The sequence below is a fragment of the Eurosta solidaginis genome, chromosome 3 (assembly GCF_040869045.1).
Source record: "Eurosta solidaginis isolate ZX-2024a chromosome 3, ASM4086904v1, whole genome shotgun sequence".
In the NCBI taxonomy this organism is placed as follows: domain Eukaryota; kingdom Metazoa; phylum Arthropoda; class Insecta; order Diptera; family Tephritidae; genus Eurosta; species Eurosta solidaginis.
In genome coordinates, this window is record NC_090321.1 from 232,742,704 (window position 1) to 232,763,617 (window position 20,914).

General features: G+C 36.4%; 4 protein-coding genes across 6 annotated transcripts in view; 2 read left to right on the forward strand and 2 right to left on the reverse strand.

Annotated features, from left to right (window-relative positions):
* The first annotated feature begins 548 nt into the window (after positions 1 to 548).
* On the forward strand, positions 549 to 2,876 carry LOC137247015 (transcription factor grauzone-like). Of its 2 annotated transcripts, none has more exons than XM_067778080.1 (5): positions 549 to 776; positions 849 to 1,203; positions 1,262 to 1,664; positions 1,746 to 2,331; positions 2,427 to 2,876. In XM_067778080.1, exons 1-5 carry the CDS (start codon positions 666 to 668, stop codon positions 2,634 to 2,636), a joined length of 1,665 nt encoding a protein of 554 aa, XP_067634181.1. In that variant the 5' UTR covers positions 549 to 665; the 3' UTR covers positions 2,637 to 2,876. The 2 variants fall into 2 exon arrangements, with proteins under 2 accessions (XP_067634181.1, XP_067634182.1); XM_067778081.1 differs by having other exon boundaries at positions 1,265 to 1,664.
* Positions 2,877 to 10,900: 8,024 nt separating this feature from the next.
* LOC137245237 (transcription factor grauzone) lies at positions 10,901 to 13,661 on the forward strand. Of its 2 annotated transcripts, none has more exons than XM_067775577.1 (6): positions 10,901 to 11,121; positions 11,187 to 11,616; positions 11,682 to 12,153; positions 12,388 to 12,582; positions 12,751 to 13,126; positions 13,186 to 13,661. In XM_067775577.1, the coding sequence occupies exons 1-6, from the start codon at positions 11,005 to 11,007 to the stop codon at positions 13,582 to 13,584; spliced, it is 1,989 nt and encodes a 662-aa protein (XP_067631678.1). In that variant the 5' UTR covers positions 10,901 to 11,004; the 3' UTR covers positions 13,585 to 13,661. The 2 variants fall into 2 exon arrangements, with proteins under 2 accessions (XP_067631678.1, XP_067631679.1); XM_067775578.1 differs by having other exon boundaries at positions 10,901 to 11,115.
* Positions 13,602 to 19,924, reverse strand: Vps51 (vacuolar protein sorting 51). Its single transcript, XM_067775576.1, has 9 exons — positions 19,744 to 19,924; positions 19,062 to 19,688; positions 18,873 to 18,997; positions 18,299 to 18,807; positions 18,111 to 18,238; positions 17,239 to 17,385; positions 16,805 to 17,167; positions 16,629 to 16,741; positions 13,602 to 13,927 (listed from the first exon to the last, which is right to left on the reverse strand). Exons 1-9 carry the CDS (start codon positions 19,822 to 19,824, stop codon positions 13,819 to 13,821), a joined length of 2,202 nt encoding a protein of 733 aa, XP_067631677.1. The 5' UTR covers positions 19,825 to 19,924; the 3' UTR covers positions 13,602 to 13,818.
* The window catches only part of Sik3 (Salt-inducible kinase 3), a 215,810-nt gene continuing 214,698 nt past the window's right edge, over positions 19,803 to 20,914 (reverse strand). Inside the window, exon 13 of the mRNA XM_067775575.1 lies at positions 19,803 to 19,980. Within this exon, the coding sequence (XP_067631676.1) occupies positions 19,924 to 19,980 (57 nt within the window). The 3' untranslated portion in view covers positions 19,803 to 19,923. The remainder of the gene's footprint in view (positions 19,981 to 20,914) is intronic.

Here is a 20,914-nt window from a genome sequence, read left to right on the forward strand (position 1 = left end):
AAAAAAAAAAACCTGCGATTACCCTAACCAATAACATTATGCAAAGTAACGAGTGGCGTCTCTTATTATATTTGTACTATTTGGCTAAGTTATTAGACGTTAAATCTTAAAGTTGATCAAAAATAACGGTACGTTCATAAAGTAATCACTGAACAACTATCAGTTCTGTTCGCTGAAAGCGCCAAATTAAAACGTCGCATTAGCAAAGAGGATAAATAAATAAGAGCCACCAGTCTGCTACGAGTGGCGAGTAACTCGCTGGAAATCAAAAAAATTGATGTCTAATATTTTCTATAAGGGACATTTTTAATTGTCTCGCATTTATCCATGCCGTGTATGCAGCTTATGCAAATGTTATTTTTGGAAAGAGAATTAATTAATTAAATAAAGTTGGAAAAATAAACTCAAATACACCACGAAATGTATAGAAGACGTTTATGCACATCTCGCTAAAAAAACCTGGGAGTACCCCAACGAATAACATTTCGCAAAGTAACGAGTGACCTCTATTATTATATTCATCCTCTGGTATTAGTACTGAGCTACCGATAATCAAATAACTTCCCCACACATCACTAGCTGTCAAGAAATAATTCATCAACAGAAAATTCTTGGCCTTTTGGCTGCTATTTTTTAAATATAAACATAAATTAATATTCTTAATTATGTTATGTATGCTTTGTATAAACGATAGTGATCATTTTTTAAAAATTTTTGATAAAGATGGTGAGCAGTTGAAAATCGCTGATATTCTCGGACGTCATTTCTGGTTCAAGGTATATACGTATTGTTCATTATATCTATTCGCTCCTTATCGATTCTGCTTACCAATTTGGTGTTTCCAATAGCCCCAACCAGATGATCAGCCATCCACGGCTATTTGTTCCATCTGCTGGTTAAAAGTGAATGACTTCCATCAATTCTATACAACAATTGAGGAAACGCATAATAAACTCACAAATCAAGTGAAGAAAGAGTCGTCATTTGGTGCTGTGACGAATGAGTTCCTTCACCACCGTAATGAATTCGTCGACATTAAAGAGGAAGAATCGAATGAAAACATTGCGTGTGATTTGGTTGATGATGAGAGTGGGAGCGAAGCGCTCAATCCATTGTGTGAATTAGATTGTAATAGTAATGAAGATGTTGAGAATGAAGACATTTGTGAGAAGAAGGATCAATCAAATGCAGAGAAAAGTAAAGGTAATATATGTTTAAGTAATTTTTTTTATAATCTGTTTAACAATTTTATATAAAATAGCAGCAACAAAAACATTGTTCACCAACCCCGCACGGAAGAAACGAAAATACGTTGCCGAGAAATCACCTCCTAAAAGAGCGAAACATGCAAGTCACAAAGATATCGTGAATGTTGATGTTAAGCCGGTAGAGGATCAACCAGAAAAACTGAGGAAGTCTGATAAATCAAAAGAAAAACAAGGTGTTAAATCTAAACAAGAAGATGACGAAATGGTGAAAAAGTATATACAAATGAATTGTGAGTTGTGTGCTTATGTTAGCGAAGATTATCCCACCCTCCGAAAACATTTCCGCTTGCAACATTCATCAACAAAAGCTTTTATACGGTGTTGTAATAAAAAACTTTTTCATAGACTCGAAATTATTCACCACGCCTATAAGCATCATGATCCTGAATTCTTCAAGTATGTTTATCAAATTTTTATTGTTCAAATTAGTAACTACATAAATCATACCGCCTTATGAAATTTTCTCTCTAAAAATAGATGTAAGATTTGTCAGAAACATTTTTCTGAACAATCAACACTATCACGACATATGATTGCGACACATGCACCAGAAGAAGAATGTAATTTTCATTGCGATCAATGCCCGAAAAAATTTGCACGACAAAAACAACTTGAATTTCATCGCAATTCACATGTACCTATGGAGGAACGCACATTCATATGTGATCAGTGTCCAAATAGTCGTTTTGCAAGTAAAGATTTATTAAATATACATATGTGTATGCGGCACAAACGGGCAGTAAATGTATGTCATGTATGTGCCAAAGAGATACGTGATAAAGCATCATTTGAACGGCATGTCAGCGCACATTTTGAAGAATGTGGGCCAAAGGTGAAATGTCCATATGAAAACTGCGATCATTGGCTTAAAGATGAACGTAATTTGGGTCGCCATATACGAAGGGTACATACGGCCGAGAATAAGGCAATGACGTGTGACGAATGTGGACGTGAATGTAAGAATAAAAGTGCGTTAAGCAAGCATAAGCATCGTGTGCACTCCGGCATTGTATTCACATGTGAACAGTGCAAAAAGAATTTTAAGCGCGCGATTTATTTACGGGTAAGTGCCGCATATATTTACATACTACTTCTCAACTGTTCCTCATTCTGCTGATTATTTCAAAATGGTAATACTAACATATTTTTATCTTTTAGGAACACATGGCCCAACATACTGGTGAAATATTATATAAATGTCCATTCTGTACACGTACTTTTAACTCAAATGCAAATATGCATGCGCACAAAAAGAAGTTGCATCCTGTTGAGTGGGATAATTGGCGAAAAACAAATAATGGCAGTTTACAACAACTAAGTAGACAGTTGGATAAATCAAGTAGAAGCATCGCAAAATTTAATCAATAAATAATATCCATATATTTTACTATAACATCCATGCAATAAAATTACTAGCCAGTCCCAAATAATACACTCATACTGCTTTTCAATCAGCAGTCATCCAGTTCCCGATGAAAACTAAACATGCATATGCAACAACCAATAGACCAATTTGTTGGTACATGTGAATCCTAAATTCTTGTCGGGATATGGATCACTGTCGATTGGAACGACTTTCTTAGAGACAGACATTGGCTTTATGTTCCATTAGTGGTAAAATACAAAGTTTTTTCAAATTAAATTTGTTGGAAAATTAGTGTACAGTTTCTATTATGGAAATTTTCACTCCGGTAAAATTATTAATTATGGTACTGAATTAAATTTAAATTAACTTTAAAAATTTAATTTATAATTTAATTTTAAAAATTTAAATTTGGTAACTCCCCAGCGGGTTAAGCCCCCATTACTGATACTTACGGCTGAATTCTGTAATTCAGTCTCATCTCAAGTCTCTAAATTGGAGATTTTCTTTTAGAGACAATTTTTGTGACTTGAGATGATTTCGGTATTCAGTAAACGAAAGTCACAAAAACAATTGACCATATCAACGAAATTCACCAAAATGACAATTTACTCATACATTGAACAAATAATATAGCATTGCATTTTGTCAACACAATGTTGAGTGGTGTTGTGGCTGAGCTCGCTAAGACGCCGTTCACAACTTTTATAGAAAAACCCAAGTGTGTAGGTTCGAATCTCAGCGGCGCCACATAGAGTTCGATGTTTTCTTAAGTATTTTCTGTTTTTTAATTTTTTCTACGTTTATTTTAATTTGAGGAATAAAAAAAATATATTTAAAGCGTTTTTCGCAAATAATTTTCATACTTTTTCTGAAATTTTCACGTTTGTGATCTGCCCCGGCCCAGCTCACAAATTAGTGATTGCTTTTGTGAGCCTGGAGACACGAGACAGCTTACAGAATGGCAAATTGTCTCAAAAGTGATTTTCACCCCAAATTGTCTCTAACAGTGACTAGAGACGGCTTACTGAATTCAGCTGTTAGCATAGACTTGACTTGGCGTAAACTTGGCAACTTAGCCACGATTATACTCCACTTGGCGAATAAAATCTGGCATCATAATCACCGTTGAAATTTATTTTTAAATAAATGTCAATTTGTATGACAAAATGTCAAAATGAAATGGAAACAAACAAATTGCATCTCAAAATGTAGTCACTTAGAACTTACATAGAAAATCAAAATTCAACAGACTTCTAAGTCAAGTTAAGTTTTGAGTAATCAGTAACATGCAAAGTTCATTTAACAGAACTGTAAGTGACAGTTCACAAGCCAAGTCAAGTCTATGTTAAGTATCAGTAATGGAGCCTTTAGGGGGCTTAAGTGCTAATTAAACTTCCTTAACCCTAACGCCATAGTTGTAACCATACCCATATCCATAACCATCTCCAATGTGATTGATTAATGGTGCCTTAACCTAAAAATCGTGAATATTTCATAAAAATGAAGAAAACGCAAATCGATTCAAGGGGTTGTGTAGCGCAACCCTTTCAAGGTGTTGCCAGCGGAAAATGTAGCTTCCAAGTTCCTCATGGATCTAGGGGGTGGGAGCGCGGTATGACCTTGAACGTTTCATGTGGTCATACTAAATCGTTCACCAGATGGCCGCGCTGGTGCCTTAATGGTGCTTGTTACCGGAACTTACCGGATATGCATCCGGCAAAGGAATATCAACATCGCTAGCACTTCCCAAGGCCTTCGGGGAGTGTCCTTATCGCTACAACAACAACAACGGTGCACCTAATAACACGTAACCGAAAATAAATAAACCGTTCAATTTCCACTTTCGGATTCTAAAAACCGAGGTCAAAACGCATCTTTTGATACCATCTTCGATAATTTTTGTTAACAATTAGATGGTGCACCGTCTTGTTTAGCCCTTTACGGCGCCTTGTTGCATTTCTGCAACATACCATTTAAATCCATATCAAAATATAAGACACGACGGTAGAGCACATTTGCTCTCTGTTGTAGTTTAGCAACAAAGCATTCTAACAGTAAAATGACAGAATGGTTGACCACATGGAATTCTTTAAATTTTTTTTTGCATTTAAGTAACGCGCGTGTACAAATCAGTTTCGAGCTCCTATAATACATTTACGATAAGTGATTTATTTGTAAAAAAAAATATTTTGCAGTTAAAATTTGTTTCAGAAAAAGGTAAGAGAATATATTTTGACAATCAGTAACAATTTCTTAGTAAAGCCGTGTTTTTTATATATTTATCTGCTTATTTTTCTTTGTTGCAACACCGCGCTTTGTGGTTGACATTTTTAGTGCTATATTCTAATTCCAAGGTTTTTGTTGAGGATCAAAATGAAATGTGGCGAACATTGTTTGACTACCAAGGACCTGGAAAAGATATTAGATGATTGGGCAGACAGTGAGGTTAGCCTTGATTTTTCTGATGATGGCGATATTACTGATCCGACGTATAATATCGAACCTAACTATCATGAAACTTCTGAGGAGGAACTAAACCTACCACTTGATTTGGAAAATGATGTTCCGGATATTACCACTCTAGCAAAGTCCGATGAAACCATTGCTGCTGCAGCACATTTAAATCCGGCCTCCGCTGTGCTATGCGATATTCGCGAAGCTCCGCAGGGGACCACTAATCGAATACCTAGGACCAATATTACATGGAAATCCAAACATCTGAACTTGAAATCCGACCAACTATGTTTTCGTGGATCTAATAAGCTACCGCCGGAGATCCTTTGCTTGGATCCTCAATTTGGGTTTTTTTCTGTCTCTTTACTGAGGATGTTATCAATCTCATCAAGGATCAGACTAATTTGTACTCCGTGCAAAGAGAGTTTTAAAAAAAGAGCCCCGCAGAACGTCAATAAATACGTGGGAAACTCCAACTCCATTTGCTGTAGTAGCTTGGAGAGATAATAAAATCGTTACTCTGGCATACAATTTTTTCTGGAGAGCACCCAACATCTGTAGTACGAAGGTGGGATAACCCTGCAAAAATTGTTGGATTACGTGTTCCATTTTCTTCATGTTGGAGTACTCTAACAATACTCCCATTGTAAATTTTACCAAGTACCGCAACTAACAGCTGATCGGTGAAAATTCGCACATTCACACGCACAGTTCTCGACTCAGTTTCAAAAAAAAACTAGCTTATTTAACTCAAAATTTAAAGTAAGATAATCCTTTCGATTTTATGTATATAGAATATATAAGGCATTTTTGTTGTTATTAAAACAATAGTTTTATTTACATTAAAGCTTTTTTTTTTAACTGTTTAGGCCACAGGCCTAAATATATCTCCCCCCCCCTCGTAACATAACTTTCTTTGTTTTATTTTCTTCGTTACTACCACCCGCATATTCTTGTGATATACACACAGGCATGTGTGAGTGGTAGTACGTATGTGTCTTAGACGTTTACCGCTGTGAGCCCGTGGTACAGCAACTTTGTTGCCGGGAAACCCACCGAAGTGGCTGTATCGTGGGTTCATCGGCTCATGTGGAAAAGAGTCTCGTCCTCTTTTAATCCAGCAGCCAGCCAAGGAACACGTCATCGCCCGTTCACGTAAGTGGTCAAATTCATAAAATAATTTCCGAAAATATCTTTAACATTTTCATTTTCACAACATCTGTTAATAAATTTCCTTAACACTTGTTGTATTTACACATATTGAATAAAAAACACTGTGAATTCCCTTGTATTAATACGAAACCTTTTTTGGTGTTTTTATTTTCTTTCTTTTCTTTCGCCTTAACCTAATCTTTAACAAATACGTGGGTGCGCGCCGTTGCCACCACGCATTTGTGCATTAACTTTGAAAAAAACTCCGAACACCATTCCTTCATTATATGACATTCGACTGCCTAGTCCACTGCCTTCCACTCTATTCGCAACATAAGCTCTATTTAAGCTGCCAAACTATATAGTAAACAATGAATACTCCTTTGCAATGCGTTTGCGGACCACCATCAGCCGATCATTGCTCGTTTTTTAACGACCGTGATCACGACACGATGACGATCGAACAGAGTTGCCAAAAGTAAAGTATTACATGCAAATCAGCTCAATTCTGCATTTCGACTTGGATTGGAATTTTTTCGATTTGGCAATTTTGGTATTCTGTGTTCCAATCTCTTTCGATCCAACTTCGAATCGTTCGATTTTGCGTATTCTGCATTTCGATCGTAGTTCCGTTTTTCTAAGTTGCAAATTAGTTGGCGGAAAAATATTTTCTTTTTATTTTTTTATTAATTTATAACAGAATTTTAACAAAAATGTAAGTAAAACTTGTTACGAAACGTAGAAGGATTTATGATGATTGCTTTTTATATGTTTCCAGGTCAAAAACAACATGTCGATGTCGAAGTCCTTGGACGTATTTGCCCCGCAAAAGTATCTAACACATACTTGAAAGCATCCTTGTTAAGTCGAAAGTTTTTTTTGAACCTAAATAAGAAAATAAGTCATTAAACTTAACCACTTTTGAGTTAAATTTCTTACAATTCGTCACTCATCTCAAATGGATTACACAAATCTCGCAATATTTGCCTTTCCATTCTCGCCTGGCAATTTTCGTATGCGTTGCTTTCCAACTCCATAAATAATGCCGCGGCTATTGATTCCATTATAATAGACAGCTATAATTTGTGTCTGTTCGTTGGGTCCAGTTATATGCCAAAGCAAGCTGCCGGCGTAGAGGAAGGTGAAGCGAAAACGTAAACAATCCTTGCGGAAAGAATAAATAAACCTTTATAAAGTATTTTAGACCAGTGCAATGAAATTAAAAAAAAAAAAAATGAAATTAGCATCCTTAAAATTCAGAAAATGTTAACTATTTTCGTGCAGGAATCCGTTTTAACAAAACTTGGTGGCCACGGCAGGGAATTGGCCAAAAGAACGAAAAAAACACACTTACAATTATGAAGACACTTCACTCAAAAAAATATAACACTGCGGCAATATATTCTATTGCTTTTTTTTGTACAAAATGGCGTGGATAATAAAATATAAACGTTTTTCAATGTTTTTTGCAAATTTTCTTCAATTTATTTTGTTCCAATGTTCACACATTCCGTACCAACAGCTGATTTCGAAAAATCATTTGCTCTTCCTCTTCTCTTTACGATTCCGTCGTAATCATGGTTCAATTATGTACAGGTTGGCTCATCTCATCAGCTGATTTTATTTATGTCATTGCATGGTCGAAGGGATTGTCAAAAGGAGATGGCAAACTCAAAATGAAACCAACACATTGGCAACATTTTACTTACACATACAAACACTGCTAAGTTTTATGTTTCCATTCCATACCATTCGCACCAACACCAATACACAGATTTTGACAATTTGAACAGACATATTTTGTTGCTTTACAGATGAGCCAACCTGTATATAATTGAACCATGGTCGTAATGCAGAATACCAAACTTCGATTAAAGCGGAGCGTAGAACGGGAACGTAATCGAAATGCAGAATAGGGGCGAATAACTACCCTTCAAAAAACGCGAGTACTCTATAAATAATGTAAGGAATACTCCTTTGGGAGTAAAGGACTGCTCCAAATCTAATCTGTATTCATACAAAAAATGTGCTCCAATTAACATTGCGATGTCCTAGCAGAGGAGTAGGTGATCCCGCTCTCATTTTGTTTGTGAGTATTCCATAGAGTACATACGTGAGAGTTCTTTCTCTGTAGTACTCCATGGAGCACCCACAGAGGATCATATGCCAAAGTACTAAAGAGGAATTGTGTCGGAAAGAATTATCGAAGTGAATTTAATTTAAAATGAAGGTAAATGAAGGGGAACAATACAACTTTTATATTTTATACTACGAATTTTCTTATGTTATTTAGCATTTGCGTGAATAAAGAACGCATACGCATACGTGAATAAAGAAACTAATATAAAGCTTGAAACACAATGCCATGACGCAGCGAAATAAACGCGACGAACATCGCCTTGTCAAAAATAGAATCCCCATAATTACATGAAGGTGAACACAATGAACGCCAAGAGCGAAATTTACGCGACGTCATTTTGCGGCGATAGATTTATTTCTATCGTCGGCGCCGGGCGATGACGACAAACATCCCAAGGGTTGCTGCTGTTCAATTTTTTAAGTATAAAAAAAGAAAACATAATATCCAAAAACATATTTGTTTTTCTTTACATATAATTTTTAATTTAATTTCTTAACATTTTTGTTTTGTTTTGTTTTTTCTCAACATTTTGGGCGTGTTTTAGCAGTCAAGTGCTAAAGCAGATAATTAAATAAGTTTAATTTTTTTCATCTTTATTTCTAAATAATGGCCACTCTGAATAAACAGCGTCAATTTCGCCCGTCATTGTGTTTTAAATAGACGAAATGTCTGGGCGTAATTTGAAAAATGCCATCGCCCGACGCGGCGTATATCGTCGTCGCTCGGCAATGTGTTTCAAGCATAATATGTATACATAAAACCAGTGCGCTGTTGCATTTTATCAGAGTTGCCAAAGTAAAATTTTATTATTATAATAAATTATATAAAATAATAATTGTTTCCATGGTTTCCTATAAATTTTTTTAATAAACTTAGCGAATAGGAGACTTAATTCAAACTGCACAAACAAAAACACTACTATTAGGTATCATATTTTCCAATTTCTAGGATAAGTCTATGCCTTCACTAACTATACATTTTGAATGTAGTTTTGCTGACAAAGCTCTAAGTTCCAGCATTATGTTGTTAACTGGAAAGAAATAAAATGTATAGCGCAGTTAGGTTTTAGTAAGAAAAGGCTCAAAAATTTGCGTTGTGGTGTAGCCAAGGTGAATCTATACCAGGTGGTGTCAAAACGAATTCAACCAATGCGCCGTGCAGGAGAATGTCAAGTCAAAAGAAAATTCTCATTGATTTCGATTAATTGACATATTGTTGTACAAGACGTTGTATGGAAAATTATCAAGAAGAAGCAATCAGCTGTTGGAATAACACCACCTCTACTGAATTCGCCTTGGGTGTAGCCGAACTATGAGCAAACTCAGTAAATCATAAATGAAAGTGTACCAAATGTTGTGGGCAGAGTTGTGAATTTTAACCCCAACGAAAAAGGAAGAAAAGCACCAAAATCCTGGCTACTGCCGAAAAAGGACCAGAATTGGAAAAAAGGGACCAGCGGACCAAATGGGAATCGAAGGACCATTTTTGGTCCAAAACCTTCGGAGAGTGTGCTTATCGCTGCAGCAACAGCAAAGATGATGTGAGTAAATTATTTTTTCAATGGTTTTTATTTATTAGATTTGGCGCAGTTTATGAAAAAATCAGGATTTATGTGCTAAATAGAGATATTTACGTCAGTTGTAAAATGCCACCCATTACGTCACGTACGTGCTGTATTTGCATATTTGTTGTGTGAAAAGAATTCCACAGTAATAGTGGAAACATTTTTTTACCCCTTTGGTTTATTGCACTGGTATTAGTAGTTGTTGTAGGCTATTTCCGACTTATGCTCGAATTTTCAGTGCGAGTTTAAAGTACAGTCAATGTTGACTAGCGCTATCTACCAGGGTTATTGGCTGTGTCGTTAAGTAAAATAATGAGTTATATTTTTGTGTTGATGGCCCGGATGTAGCTGTAGAGCAAATAGATCATCTATTTTATTGGTAAGTCTAGAAGAGGGACGCGTATTAATCTCGAAAACAATAATCCGAAGGCGGAAAATAAAAATTTTATCTCTGCCCGGAGATATTTGCAGTTGAAGTAGGCAATTTTCATGTGGCTGTTGTGCACTGAAAAACATTTTGTGTGCAAAGGTTTTGCACGTATTTAATTTTGATCCCATCCCATTGGTGGGCCGGCCAGGGTAATTTGTTATAAGCACGGCCGAGGGCGCCGACGCAGAAAGGTGTTCTGCGCAAAAATACTATGGAGCCCACCCCCGATTTCGGAGGGACCTAGGATTTTTCGCTAATATTTTTTAAAGGACATGAAATTTTTATTTTCCGCCTTCGTATTATTAATACTGATACCAATACGCATCGTTTGACACCTCTCTCCATATTTTTGGACGCGTATTAACAGGCTATTTAACTATTCTAGACTATAACCCTATTTTATTCGGAGTTAGCCGTCGCAAGCGATATTTTAACAGCGGAAATGAATTCCGACGAAGCGTTTGCTTTCTTTATTTGGTTTTTTCTCAAATATTAAAGCCATCTGGCATTGCCGGTTTAATTTTCATATATTTTTGTTTACTGATCCCTGTTAAAATTGCAGTTGTTTATTTATTAGTAAGCAATGCTATAATATTCAAACTGATGTGAAAAGACGCCAAAATAGTGAAAATGATTTGTAGACTGTGTCTAAAGGATATTATCGATGTTATAAACATATTCGATGATATGGGCGTCCAATTAAATGTGGCTGGTGTACTTTCCAAGTACTTTTGGTTCGAGGTGCGTGTGTGTGTGTGTGTGTGCTTTTTTGAACAACCAACCAATTTATTTCTATTTGCATCTATATTCAGCCCAGGAGCGATGATCCCATATCCACAGCAATATGCAAGGCTTGTTGGACAAACGTATCAACTTTTAATGAATTTTACTTGGGTGTTGAAGAAGCACATCGGCTGTTGACAGAACGATTTTCATTGAAGACCGCCGATCGGGAAGTTAAGTGCCACAAACGACGTCGCTGTTCCCCCATAAACAATGAAAGGGAAGTGGAAGAGTGGTTACATACTAACTTCAGCATTACCAAAAATGTATTGGACTTGGAAAATGAGAAGAAAACAAAAATTGATTGTGGCGGCGAGAAAGTAAGCAAAGATAAGTTAAATAAAGCGGAAGAGGCCAAACCATCCAAATGTGAAGTCGGATTTGATGATTATGAGCAGTTATCCGTGAATAGTGAGTCATTTATGGAAGAAGTATTGGGATTGGTAGAAGATAGCGAAGGTAATTTTGTTCTGCTAGCCCATGCCCACCTTAAACTATGTAAACTTTAAATCTCTTCCTTGCAGATGCACTCGCAGTACCAATTGAAAATGAATGTCGTACAACACGTTCTAGAATAAAGAAAAGTGAAGAAAATACTTCTCCCATGGTTAAATCGTCAACCGAGTGTAGCGTTGGCGCAAAATTAAATGCACCTGCAGAAGAATTGCCTAAGAAACGCCGTGGTCGACCACCAAAAATTAAAAACGAGTCTATAAATAATCAGACTCCAAAAAAGGGGAAACAAAAAAAAAGCTACGATTCAGAACAAGAAAGTTATGAAGAGCGTATGCGTCAAATCGATGAAAAGATTGCACAGTGTTTACGTTTGACGTGTGATGTTTGTGCTGTTGAGCAACCGACATTTTCAAATTTGCGCAAACATATGGAACAAGTACATCAATGTAAAGGTTATGCGATTTGTTGTAATAAAAAGTTTCATAAAAGATCTTTGTTAGTGGGACATATTGAGAAACATATAAATCCGAACGCGTATAGGTGTGTGTATATGTATGTTACAATTATCAAAAGAGTCTATTTCAATTTTCAGTTCGAATTGATTTATTTGAGAATAGAAAAAATTATTGCCTGAGATAGGTCGTTTTTGAAAAAAATATTTCGAAATAGGTCGTTTTCGAACTTGCAGCCCAGTTAGGGCGATATTCCACTCAGCTGTCAACAGAGTAGCACAAATTGTTAAAATGTAAGTTTTTATTGTATACTTAATTGCAGATGCGAATCTTGCGACAAAACATTTGCCGGTAGACAATGCATGCGCAATCATTTTTTGATCAAACATCAACCAGAAGAAGAAAAACAATTTCAATGCGAACATTGTTCAAAGCGATTTGCACGCCCCTACATACTTGACCAACATCGCCTCACACACGAAGAACGTAAATTTCATTGCGAAGTCTGCAAAAAGGGGTAAATACATAGTTATTAAAAACAGGAAGGCCACCTTTTTTTAAAAAGACTTCATAAATTAGGAGCCTTTTCAAACACACTTTTAAATTGATATAGATTTGTACTAAACTTTACGAAGCTTAGCTTGCGTTTCGTTATGATAAAAAAAAAAATTACTTTCTTATACAGTTTCCCTACAGAAACCTTGCTCAACACACATCTGAAAGTAATGCATTCGAGCTATGGCGCCACTATGTGTGATATTTGTGCAAAGGTAATTAGAGGACGTGCTGCCTTTGCGCGCCATCAATTAGAACATACTGGCGTTGTATTGCCAAAGGTTCAATGTGATAAATGTGGTTCTTGGCACAAGGATAAGTATAGCTTGCAAAAACATAAGCGACGACATAACGACGATGGTACTGTCCACGTATGCGCCATTTGTGGAAAAGTGGCACCAAATCGCAGTGCTTTGCTATCACATCAACGTTACGTCCATAAATCTGAACGAGTTTTTGAGTGTGGTGTTTGTAAAAAAGCCTTCAAAAAGGCTATTACTTTAAAGGTATAGCACTAGATTGCATATAATAAACGTATATATGCAAATTTTTTTTTTGTTTGCAGGAACACATGGCAATGCATACAGGAGAAGTACTATATAATTGCCCACATTGTCCCAAAACGTTTAATTCCAATGCAAATATGCATTCACATCGTAAGAAAATGCATCCAAAAGAGTTCGAAGAAAGACGCAAACAGCGACGTGAAAATGCTGCAAAAACTGATCAGGCCACTGACCAAATAGAGGAGAATGTGGAAATGAATTTAGTGGTGCAAAATCAAACAAAAGTAGAAATAGTTAACACCAGTGATGATGATGAAGATTCTAAAGAGCGTATTGTTGTCATTAAATCGTATGATGACAACGAGACACATAATATTTTATTAACCACGGAAGGTTTCAGTGACAATGAAGTTGAAGGCGATATGCATGAAAATAGCATAGTTTTCACTATAAATTAGAAGATTGGGATAACGTCTATATTTTCTTATATACAGTTTAATTTGCAATTCTAATTATAATATAAACTATATATGTATATATAGCATTTCTTTTTATTTAATATTGTATTTTGTCCATAATTAAGCTTGTAGGAAAGATAATTAAACAATATTTTTTTTTAATAATCAATTATCTGCAATGTATGATTCTATATGCATGTATATGTATATATATTTCGAATGAAACACATAATACTAACCACGCTCACATATTATTTCAACAGCATTAGGTTCCATTAAAATGGATTCTAAGCACCGATGTACAGCAGAACCCAGTATTTCGTCCAACAAGAAATTCACGATGCTAAAATATAAAAGGTAATATCACTGTAATGAAAATTATAGCCAGGTTGGCGTAAACATATATATTTCAAGGTCATATTTATTATTTTTCGAAATATCAAGCCTGTAATGGGAATATGTAAAATTCACGTATGAGATGTTTTTTTGTGACTGAAATATGACGCTCCGGCTAAGAAAGTATTTTTATCGGAACCCACCCATGGAAGCAGAGGAAGAGGGTGGTCCCCACTCCGCTGGAAGGACCATTTGGAAAAACGATTTAAATTCCCTTGGTGTGATTAATTCGCGCCAGGTAACCCAGCGAAGAAGTACTGGGGCGCCTTGTTGAACGTACATAAAAGCGAACATAACGCGTGCAGAGAGACGAACACATTTTTGATTGCTAAAAGCCACCTGCAGCATCGTGCGCTGATAGATAAGTAGATTGTATATATTGGGGAGCGACATATAGCGCATCACCAGCGCCATCTTACATGCAAAAGTAGCCAACCCTCTACTTTTGTTACAGGCAAAGCATAAGATTTGTTTTGGCTACAATTAAAAGCTGCATTTTAAAAAATTAATAGTATACAAAATATGTTAGCAAGTATTTTTCTAGTATACTGGGAATGTTTATAACAGTGCTTCGAGAAGTTATTTATGTGAATTGGCAAGTTGAAATAAGTTTCAACTACTAATTCTGAAGTTCCTTTATATTTAAAAACGCAACATCTTGTGCAATTGTGCCATGTTCACATAATGTCAATTCTTAGAGAGCATACGAGAGATTTAACAATCCCAAAACCTATTTCGGTCGCAAATAATCGTACCTTATTATTTTTTTTTTGTACTAGTACTACCAAAGGCAATTTTTATGTAATTTGTTTTCCAAAATTTAGTTTCGCGGAAATTTCACCTGAATCACTATAACCAAGAATCAGGTGAATTTTTATATTTTATCTTACAAAGGTATGGTTATCTTAAATTAAATTCGAAAACTGGTAACTCTTCCTTATCGTACCAATTAGGGCTGGGACTATCCGCATATTCGAATATCCGGATACACCCCCAGCGGGTTAGGGGGTCAGAATATACCCGCGATTGGTATGCCTGTCGTAAGAGGCGACTAAAATACCAGATTCAAGGGGCTGTGTAGCGCAACCCTTCAGGTTGCCAGCGCAATATATAGCTTCTGCAAACCCAATTGTCAACCTCACCTATCCGCGGCGAATCCTGGGGTGGCTTTCCGTAATTTGATATCGATCAAGAACGAGTATAAAATAATGGTTTTCGCTTTCCGTAACACAAATTGTCGACGCGACGTATCGAACGTTCGATACAAACTGTTTGATACCAAATTAGGTGTCGAATTGGCTTTTTGAAAGTTATAATTTTATGCTTTGGTGATATTTAGGGATATTTTCTTCAGATATTAAGAAACAAACGCTATTTATAAAAGAAAACATTCTGCTAGTTCCAAAAAGCTTTCTAAACACTCTTTGAAATCTGCAAACGAAAGAGATCATACCAAGATACGGGAACTAAAATGGCATCATCGAGCGTTCGATATCGACTTGAAGTATCGAATCAATGAGTGTCGACTATCGAACTACGGAAAGCCACCCCTGTTTCATTAACAGACGATGCTCTGGCGACCCCAAGCTCCTCATGGAACTTGGGGGGTGGGGAGGGAGGGAATGGCCTGAAGGTTTAATGTGGCCACATAAATCGTTCCCGAGATGGTATCTGTATCCAGCAAAGGACCATCACACCGATAACACTCCCCAAAGCCTTCGGGGAGCAACCTTGTCGCTACAACAACAACAAAAAATATCCGGATATCCATACGGATATCCGTTGATACGGATAAAATCAGGACGGCATGGATATCCGATTAATATTCGTTTGTGAAACTATCCGGATTTATGAAGATCCGGTTAATAACCGTATTTTTGGATATCCAGTGAAAGCAACAAATTGATGTATCATATGTTTATTTAACATTAATAACAATAAATTCGTGGGGCATTTAAATAAATTAACAGCGTTTTTTCACAATATAAACAAATGGCACTGTTCGTATTTTTACTTGTTTGTAAAATTGTAGCTTATTAATTTTTGACGTTAATTTAATAATCTACCAATATATTTTGTGAATAATTTTTCGATGTTTGCTTCGTTCAATTCTGATATGCAGATATTCAACTTTTATATTCCAGTATCCGGACATACGGATATCCGGATTTTCCGTTTACGTATCCGGATAGCCGAACAGCATTCATAATGGGAAATCCGGATAGCAGAATTTTTGCTTACCTATCCGGTTTATCCGGATAGTTGAAAAATCCGGATGCAGTTCACAGCCCTAGTACGAATCGTACAATTTATATATAACAAACTTAAACATTTCGTAGTTTACTTCATATAAATACAAATTAACTTTTGGAAATTCAATCCAAATATGAACACATTTGGTCTATATGCTATATGAGGTCTTTACAGACCGGCCAGTTCAGTCTTATCCTTTCCTAACCAGTGGTTTAAGAACACCCTATTCAAAAAACTTATTTTTCATAATTGGTTTTAAGACTCGCTATCTCATAATTTGGTTTTAAGCCTTATAGATACAAAGAGCATCTAACAACTTAGATAGAATTTGCTAAGTAACCGCCTGTTCTTTCGCTCAGCCATTGTTACGCAAAGACATATATTTATAAACTTACTTTTCATCAGTTACGAAACGCCAAAGATTCATTTGCAAATAATGTGTATCGACTTGGACTTGCTGCAAACCAAATTTGCTGAATGTGCGTAAGCGTACACATTCCAAAAGTGTCTAAATGAGAATATAATTCATCAGTTTTCATTTGTGATGTATGCAATTCTATTCTAGACATACCTTCAACCCAATTTTAATAATACCCGTTACAATTGATACTTTTGAGAAATCTACATTTGTAAATATATCTACGCGTTCCGAAAACAAACGATGTATATTCGAAGCGTAGTTGGATTCCAATTGTGACGGCGTATAATTTGACCAATTAGAACGATATTGTTGTTTGGACGCAGTTAAAGTACTAAAATGTGTTTTACGACTCGAATCACTGCTGGCGGTTGTACGTACACCCGTTTCATAAAGACTAGCAACTACTGTTTCGATTGAGGCCAGCTCTTCCACAACACGTTTCATGACAGCACGCACTGAACGTGGTTCAAGACAATTAAGCCAATCACGAGTTTCAACGCTTTTACGTAGCATCTGAAATTAAAAATATTTATTGATACAAGTAATATTGTATTTTTTATTCATGTATGTTTGTATGTACATACCTGCGAAATATTGGTGCCCTGTAGCCGTACATACGCATCAAGTAGCGTTTGTGCGGTTTCACGCATTTCTGCGCAAATTTCAGTTTCATGCGTTAATACTGCACTGTTTTCTGAATCAATTTCATACAAGTCATCTACTAAAGTAATCTAAAAAATTTAAATGAAATTATGGAATGGAAAAACACTTGCTTAAGCAGAGTATGAAAATGAACAAATGACTCTTTCATATTTGGAGGCTTTTATTCTGTATCCTGATTTAAAAATAACTTCAATCCGATTTTTTGCTTTAATTATGTATATCACTTGTAACTTTCTCCGTGTTTGAAATTTAAAATTCGGCTAATATAATTTGCAAAGTATACAGTATAGTTCGCAAGTTTTACAGAATGCTTACAAAAGTCGCAAAGATTATTAGTTACTATTAAAATGAACCTTCGCATCAAATTACAGAATAACACCCTGGTTGTTGTTGTAGCGATAAGGTTACTCCCCGAAGGCTTTGGGGAGTGTTATCGATGTGATGGTCCTTTACCGGATACAGATCCGGCACGCACTAAGGTGCTAGCCCGACCATCTCGGGAACGATTTATATGGCCACATTAAACCTTCAGGCCATCCCTCCCACCCCACCCCCAAGTTCCATGAGGAGCTTGGGGTCGCCAGAGCCTCGTCTCTTAGTGAAACGTCACCGCTCGAAGGTGAGGTTGACAATTGGGTTTGGAGAAGCTATATATTGCCCTGGCAACCTACAAAGGTTGCGCTACACAACTCCTTGAATCTGGTATTTTAGTCGCCTCTTACGACAGGCATACCTACCGCGGGTATATTCTAACCCCTAACCCCCTGGTAATAGGTGCTGATTGTATATTCACCAATATGTGTACGCCATTTTGCTCCATCTCAATACATGTTTTCGACAATACCAAAAGCAAATTTGGTGGACTTGAACTTGAAGCGTCAGCAAAGGAGCACATAATCTTCGAAATGTGTCGCAGAAATCCTAAAAAAGATATGAATGAATAGGTATACATACATATTTTCTAGTTTAACATATATTTACCAATTAACAAATTTTCACGCATGCCTTCAACGCATAAGCCACCTTTGTATTCTGCTTTAATATTGAATGACCAATCGGTTTGCAAAAATACTAGTAAATCCTGTAATATACCTTTCACCTTCTCCACCATAGATACATATAAATTTGTGATTAACTCATTTAAGTTAGCGCCATTATTACTATCACATTTAGTTGAAACCAACGCTAAACGCACTGAGCTAAGGCTATCGGAAAAATGATCTTTCAACGATTTTGTATGCACTTCACAAAGTTGATGGGCTGCCGCAATTATAATATCTACCGTATTGCGTTCTATATCCACACCACGACAAATATTACGCATAGCAAGCAATCGTCTATGTAGCCGATCTAAAGCACGTAACATAATTTGTGTATCGCCAAAGCCAATGTCGGATTCAACACGATCTTGTACGAGTGTCAAGTATTTATCGACATTCTGATTAAGAAATATATTTAATTGGCGCAAAGCATGGTCCTGAAAATCGTCGCTACAACAACATCAACATAATATTTAATTATATGACGAATTTATGTGCTAAATAAATACAACAACCTTTCATTTTCATGTAACTTTGTCACAAACATATCGAAATATGAAGTAACAACTAATGTTAAATCGTTAAGAAAGCCTTCAATTCCCATGTCGACAAATTCAATCATATCTCGTTCAGTTTGATCCTGAAAAGTAGATAAATAACATAGTTCTAAAAGTCGTATTGCGATCAAATAGTAGACTACATACTTGCAACAACACAATTTGCTCATGCAAGCGTTTTGAAGCACACGTTAACATTTCATGAGCCAACACCGCCGGTTTTTCATCTAACTGCAATAGTAGCTCGCCTATTTCACCAAGCGATTGCGCCGTATTACTTGCCATTTGAAAATCGGTGCGTAAACGTTCCTTCAAATCAAGCAAAATGGTATCACAATCGCGTTGAATACCATCAAAGGAGGGTTGTCTACCATATTGCGCAAACACCTTTTGTGCATGCAAGTAATCTTGTACGGCTTGTGCATAATTTTGTTCCTCTATGAGACCTTTTAGCTTAGCAGGCAGAGAAGATAAAAATTGCAATCGTTTAAGTAGCGAATGCTTCTCAGATAAACGGCATAACTGTGACCGAGTCCCTTGTAACGTGTCTGTTATTTGTTCACTAAACGATGTTATAGTTTGCATTTTAGTGCGTAACAAATTCATATCCGATTCCATTTGTTTAAAATCATTTTTCATTTTGCGTATAGTATCTGTTGCTGATATGAATTTATTATAGTTTTCATAAACTAATGTTTGCATGTCAGAATGCAGAGTTTGTGTATCTTTGATTACAGCAGCCTCAGTGTCCATTATTTGCTTCAAGGTGCAGTCCTGTGAAAAAACAAGAGATTACCAAGAGTGAAAACTTTCGATTTCAAGTACTTACCTTCAGCAACTTTTCTAAATACTGTTCAGCATCAAAGGTGGAGCTATCCATATCATATGGGTTTCCAGCGTTTTCCGTCATATTTTAGCAACAATTATAATACAGAAAACAATGCAATTTAGGTAAAGTTGACGTTTCAAGCAAATGTTTGGGTATCAGCCATGGCTAAACTATATGGTATCAGCTGTCCAAAGTAATCATGAGAGTGCCAGTGCACGGGCTTTTAAAAAACGAATACTGGTAGAAAAAATATAAAATATTGGTAAGTTCTCATTTCAGGTCGGCTTAAAATTTCAGACCATTTATACAATTTTTGATTTTTTTTTTTTATAAAATAAGTTAGGCGCGATAACCTCCGAAGAGATTTAAGGCCGAGATTCTCTTCCAATTTGCGTCGCGCTCCTTTTAATTTTTCCTACAAATTAGCGGGACGGGACCTACATGTTTTATGCCGAACCCGAACGGATCTGCGAGGCAGATGAGTTTTCACTGAGAGCTTTTCATGGCAGAAATACACTCGGAGTGCTTGCCAAACACTGCCGAGGGGCGACCCCGCTTAGAAAAATTTTCTTCTAATTGAAAAACCTTATTTCTAAAATTTTGATGTTGCTTTGCCCGGGGTGTGAACCCGGGGCATTCGGTGTGTTAGGCGGAGCACGCTGCCATCATACCACGGTGGCCGCCGTACAAAAAGCATTTAAGCCCAAAACATAAGTGCATAATTGCTGCACAGCTAGTTTTTCAACAGACTGCTAATAACAGCAAAACACATGTGTTTGGAACCACTTCCTCCAGCCACCGCAAGCTCACGATGTTGTCGCACGCTGTCATGTTCACACCATTATACCCTGGATATTAAATATGTTTTTAAATAAATGGACGAATTTTTTCTCATAATAAAAATACTTTGGTGTTTCAGTGAACAAATAAAACTTGCACATATCGTCGGCTTGGAGTGATGCAGCGACTTATTGCAACAAAAGCTTTGTTTATTTTTTAGACCAATGCACTTATAATTTATATGGACTGCAAAGTAGAAATATACGCCGCCGCCGATAGTCAAAACTATACGAAACGCGGTTACTAAAAGTGCCACAACTTTTTACACTCAGTTGAGCAGAGCTCACAGAGTATATTAACTTTGATTGGATAACGGTTGGTTGTACAGGTA

Coding starts and splice junctions, on each gene's coding strand:
- LOC137247015 (XM_067778080.1), top strand. CDS start 666: ATGTTATGTATGCTTTGTATAAACGATAGTGATCATTTTTTAAAAATT. Junction 1,665..1,745: donor CATGATCCTGAATTCTTCAA/GTATGTTTATCA, acceptor CTCTAAAAATAG/ATGTAAGATTTGTCAGAAAC. Junction 2,332..2,426: donor AGCGCGCGATTTATTTACGG/GTAAGTGCCGCA, acceptor TTTATCTTTTAG/GAACACATGGCCCAACATAC.
- LOC137245237 (XM_067775577.1), top strand. CDS start 11,005: ATGATTTGTAGACTGTGTCTAAAGGATATTATCGATGTTATAAACATA. Junction 11,122..11,186: donor ACTTTTGGTTCGAGGTGCGT/GTGTGTGTGTGT, acceptor ATCTATATTCAG/CCCAGGAGCGATGATCCCAT. Junction 13,127..13,185: donor AAAAGGCTATTACTTTAAAG/GTATAGCACTAG, acceptor TTTTGTTTGCAG/GAACACATGGCAATGCATAC.
- Vps51 (XM_067775576.1), bottom strand. CDS start 19,824: ATGACGGAAAACGCTGGAAACCCATATGATATGGATAGCTCCACCTTT. Junction 19,689..19,743: donor ATTTAGAAAAGTTGCTGAAG/GTAAGTACTTGA, acceptor GTTTTTTCACAG/GACTGCACCTTGAAGCAAAT. Junction 18,998..19,061: donor AGCAAATTGTGTTGTTGCAA/GTATGTAGTCTA, acceptor TCTACTTTTCAG/GATCAAACTGAACGAGATAT.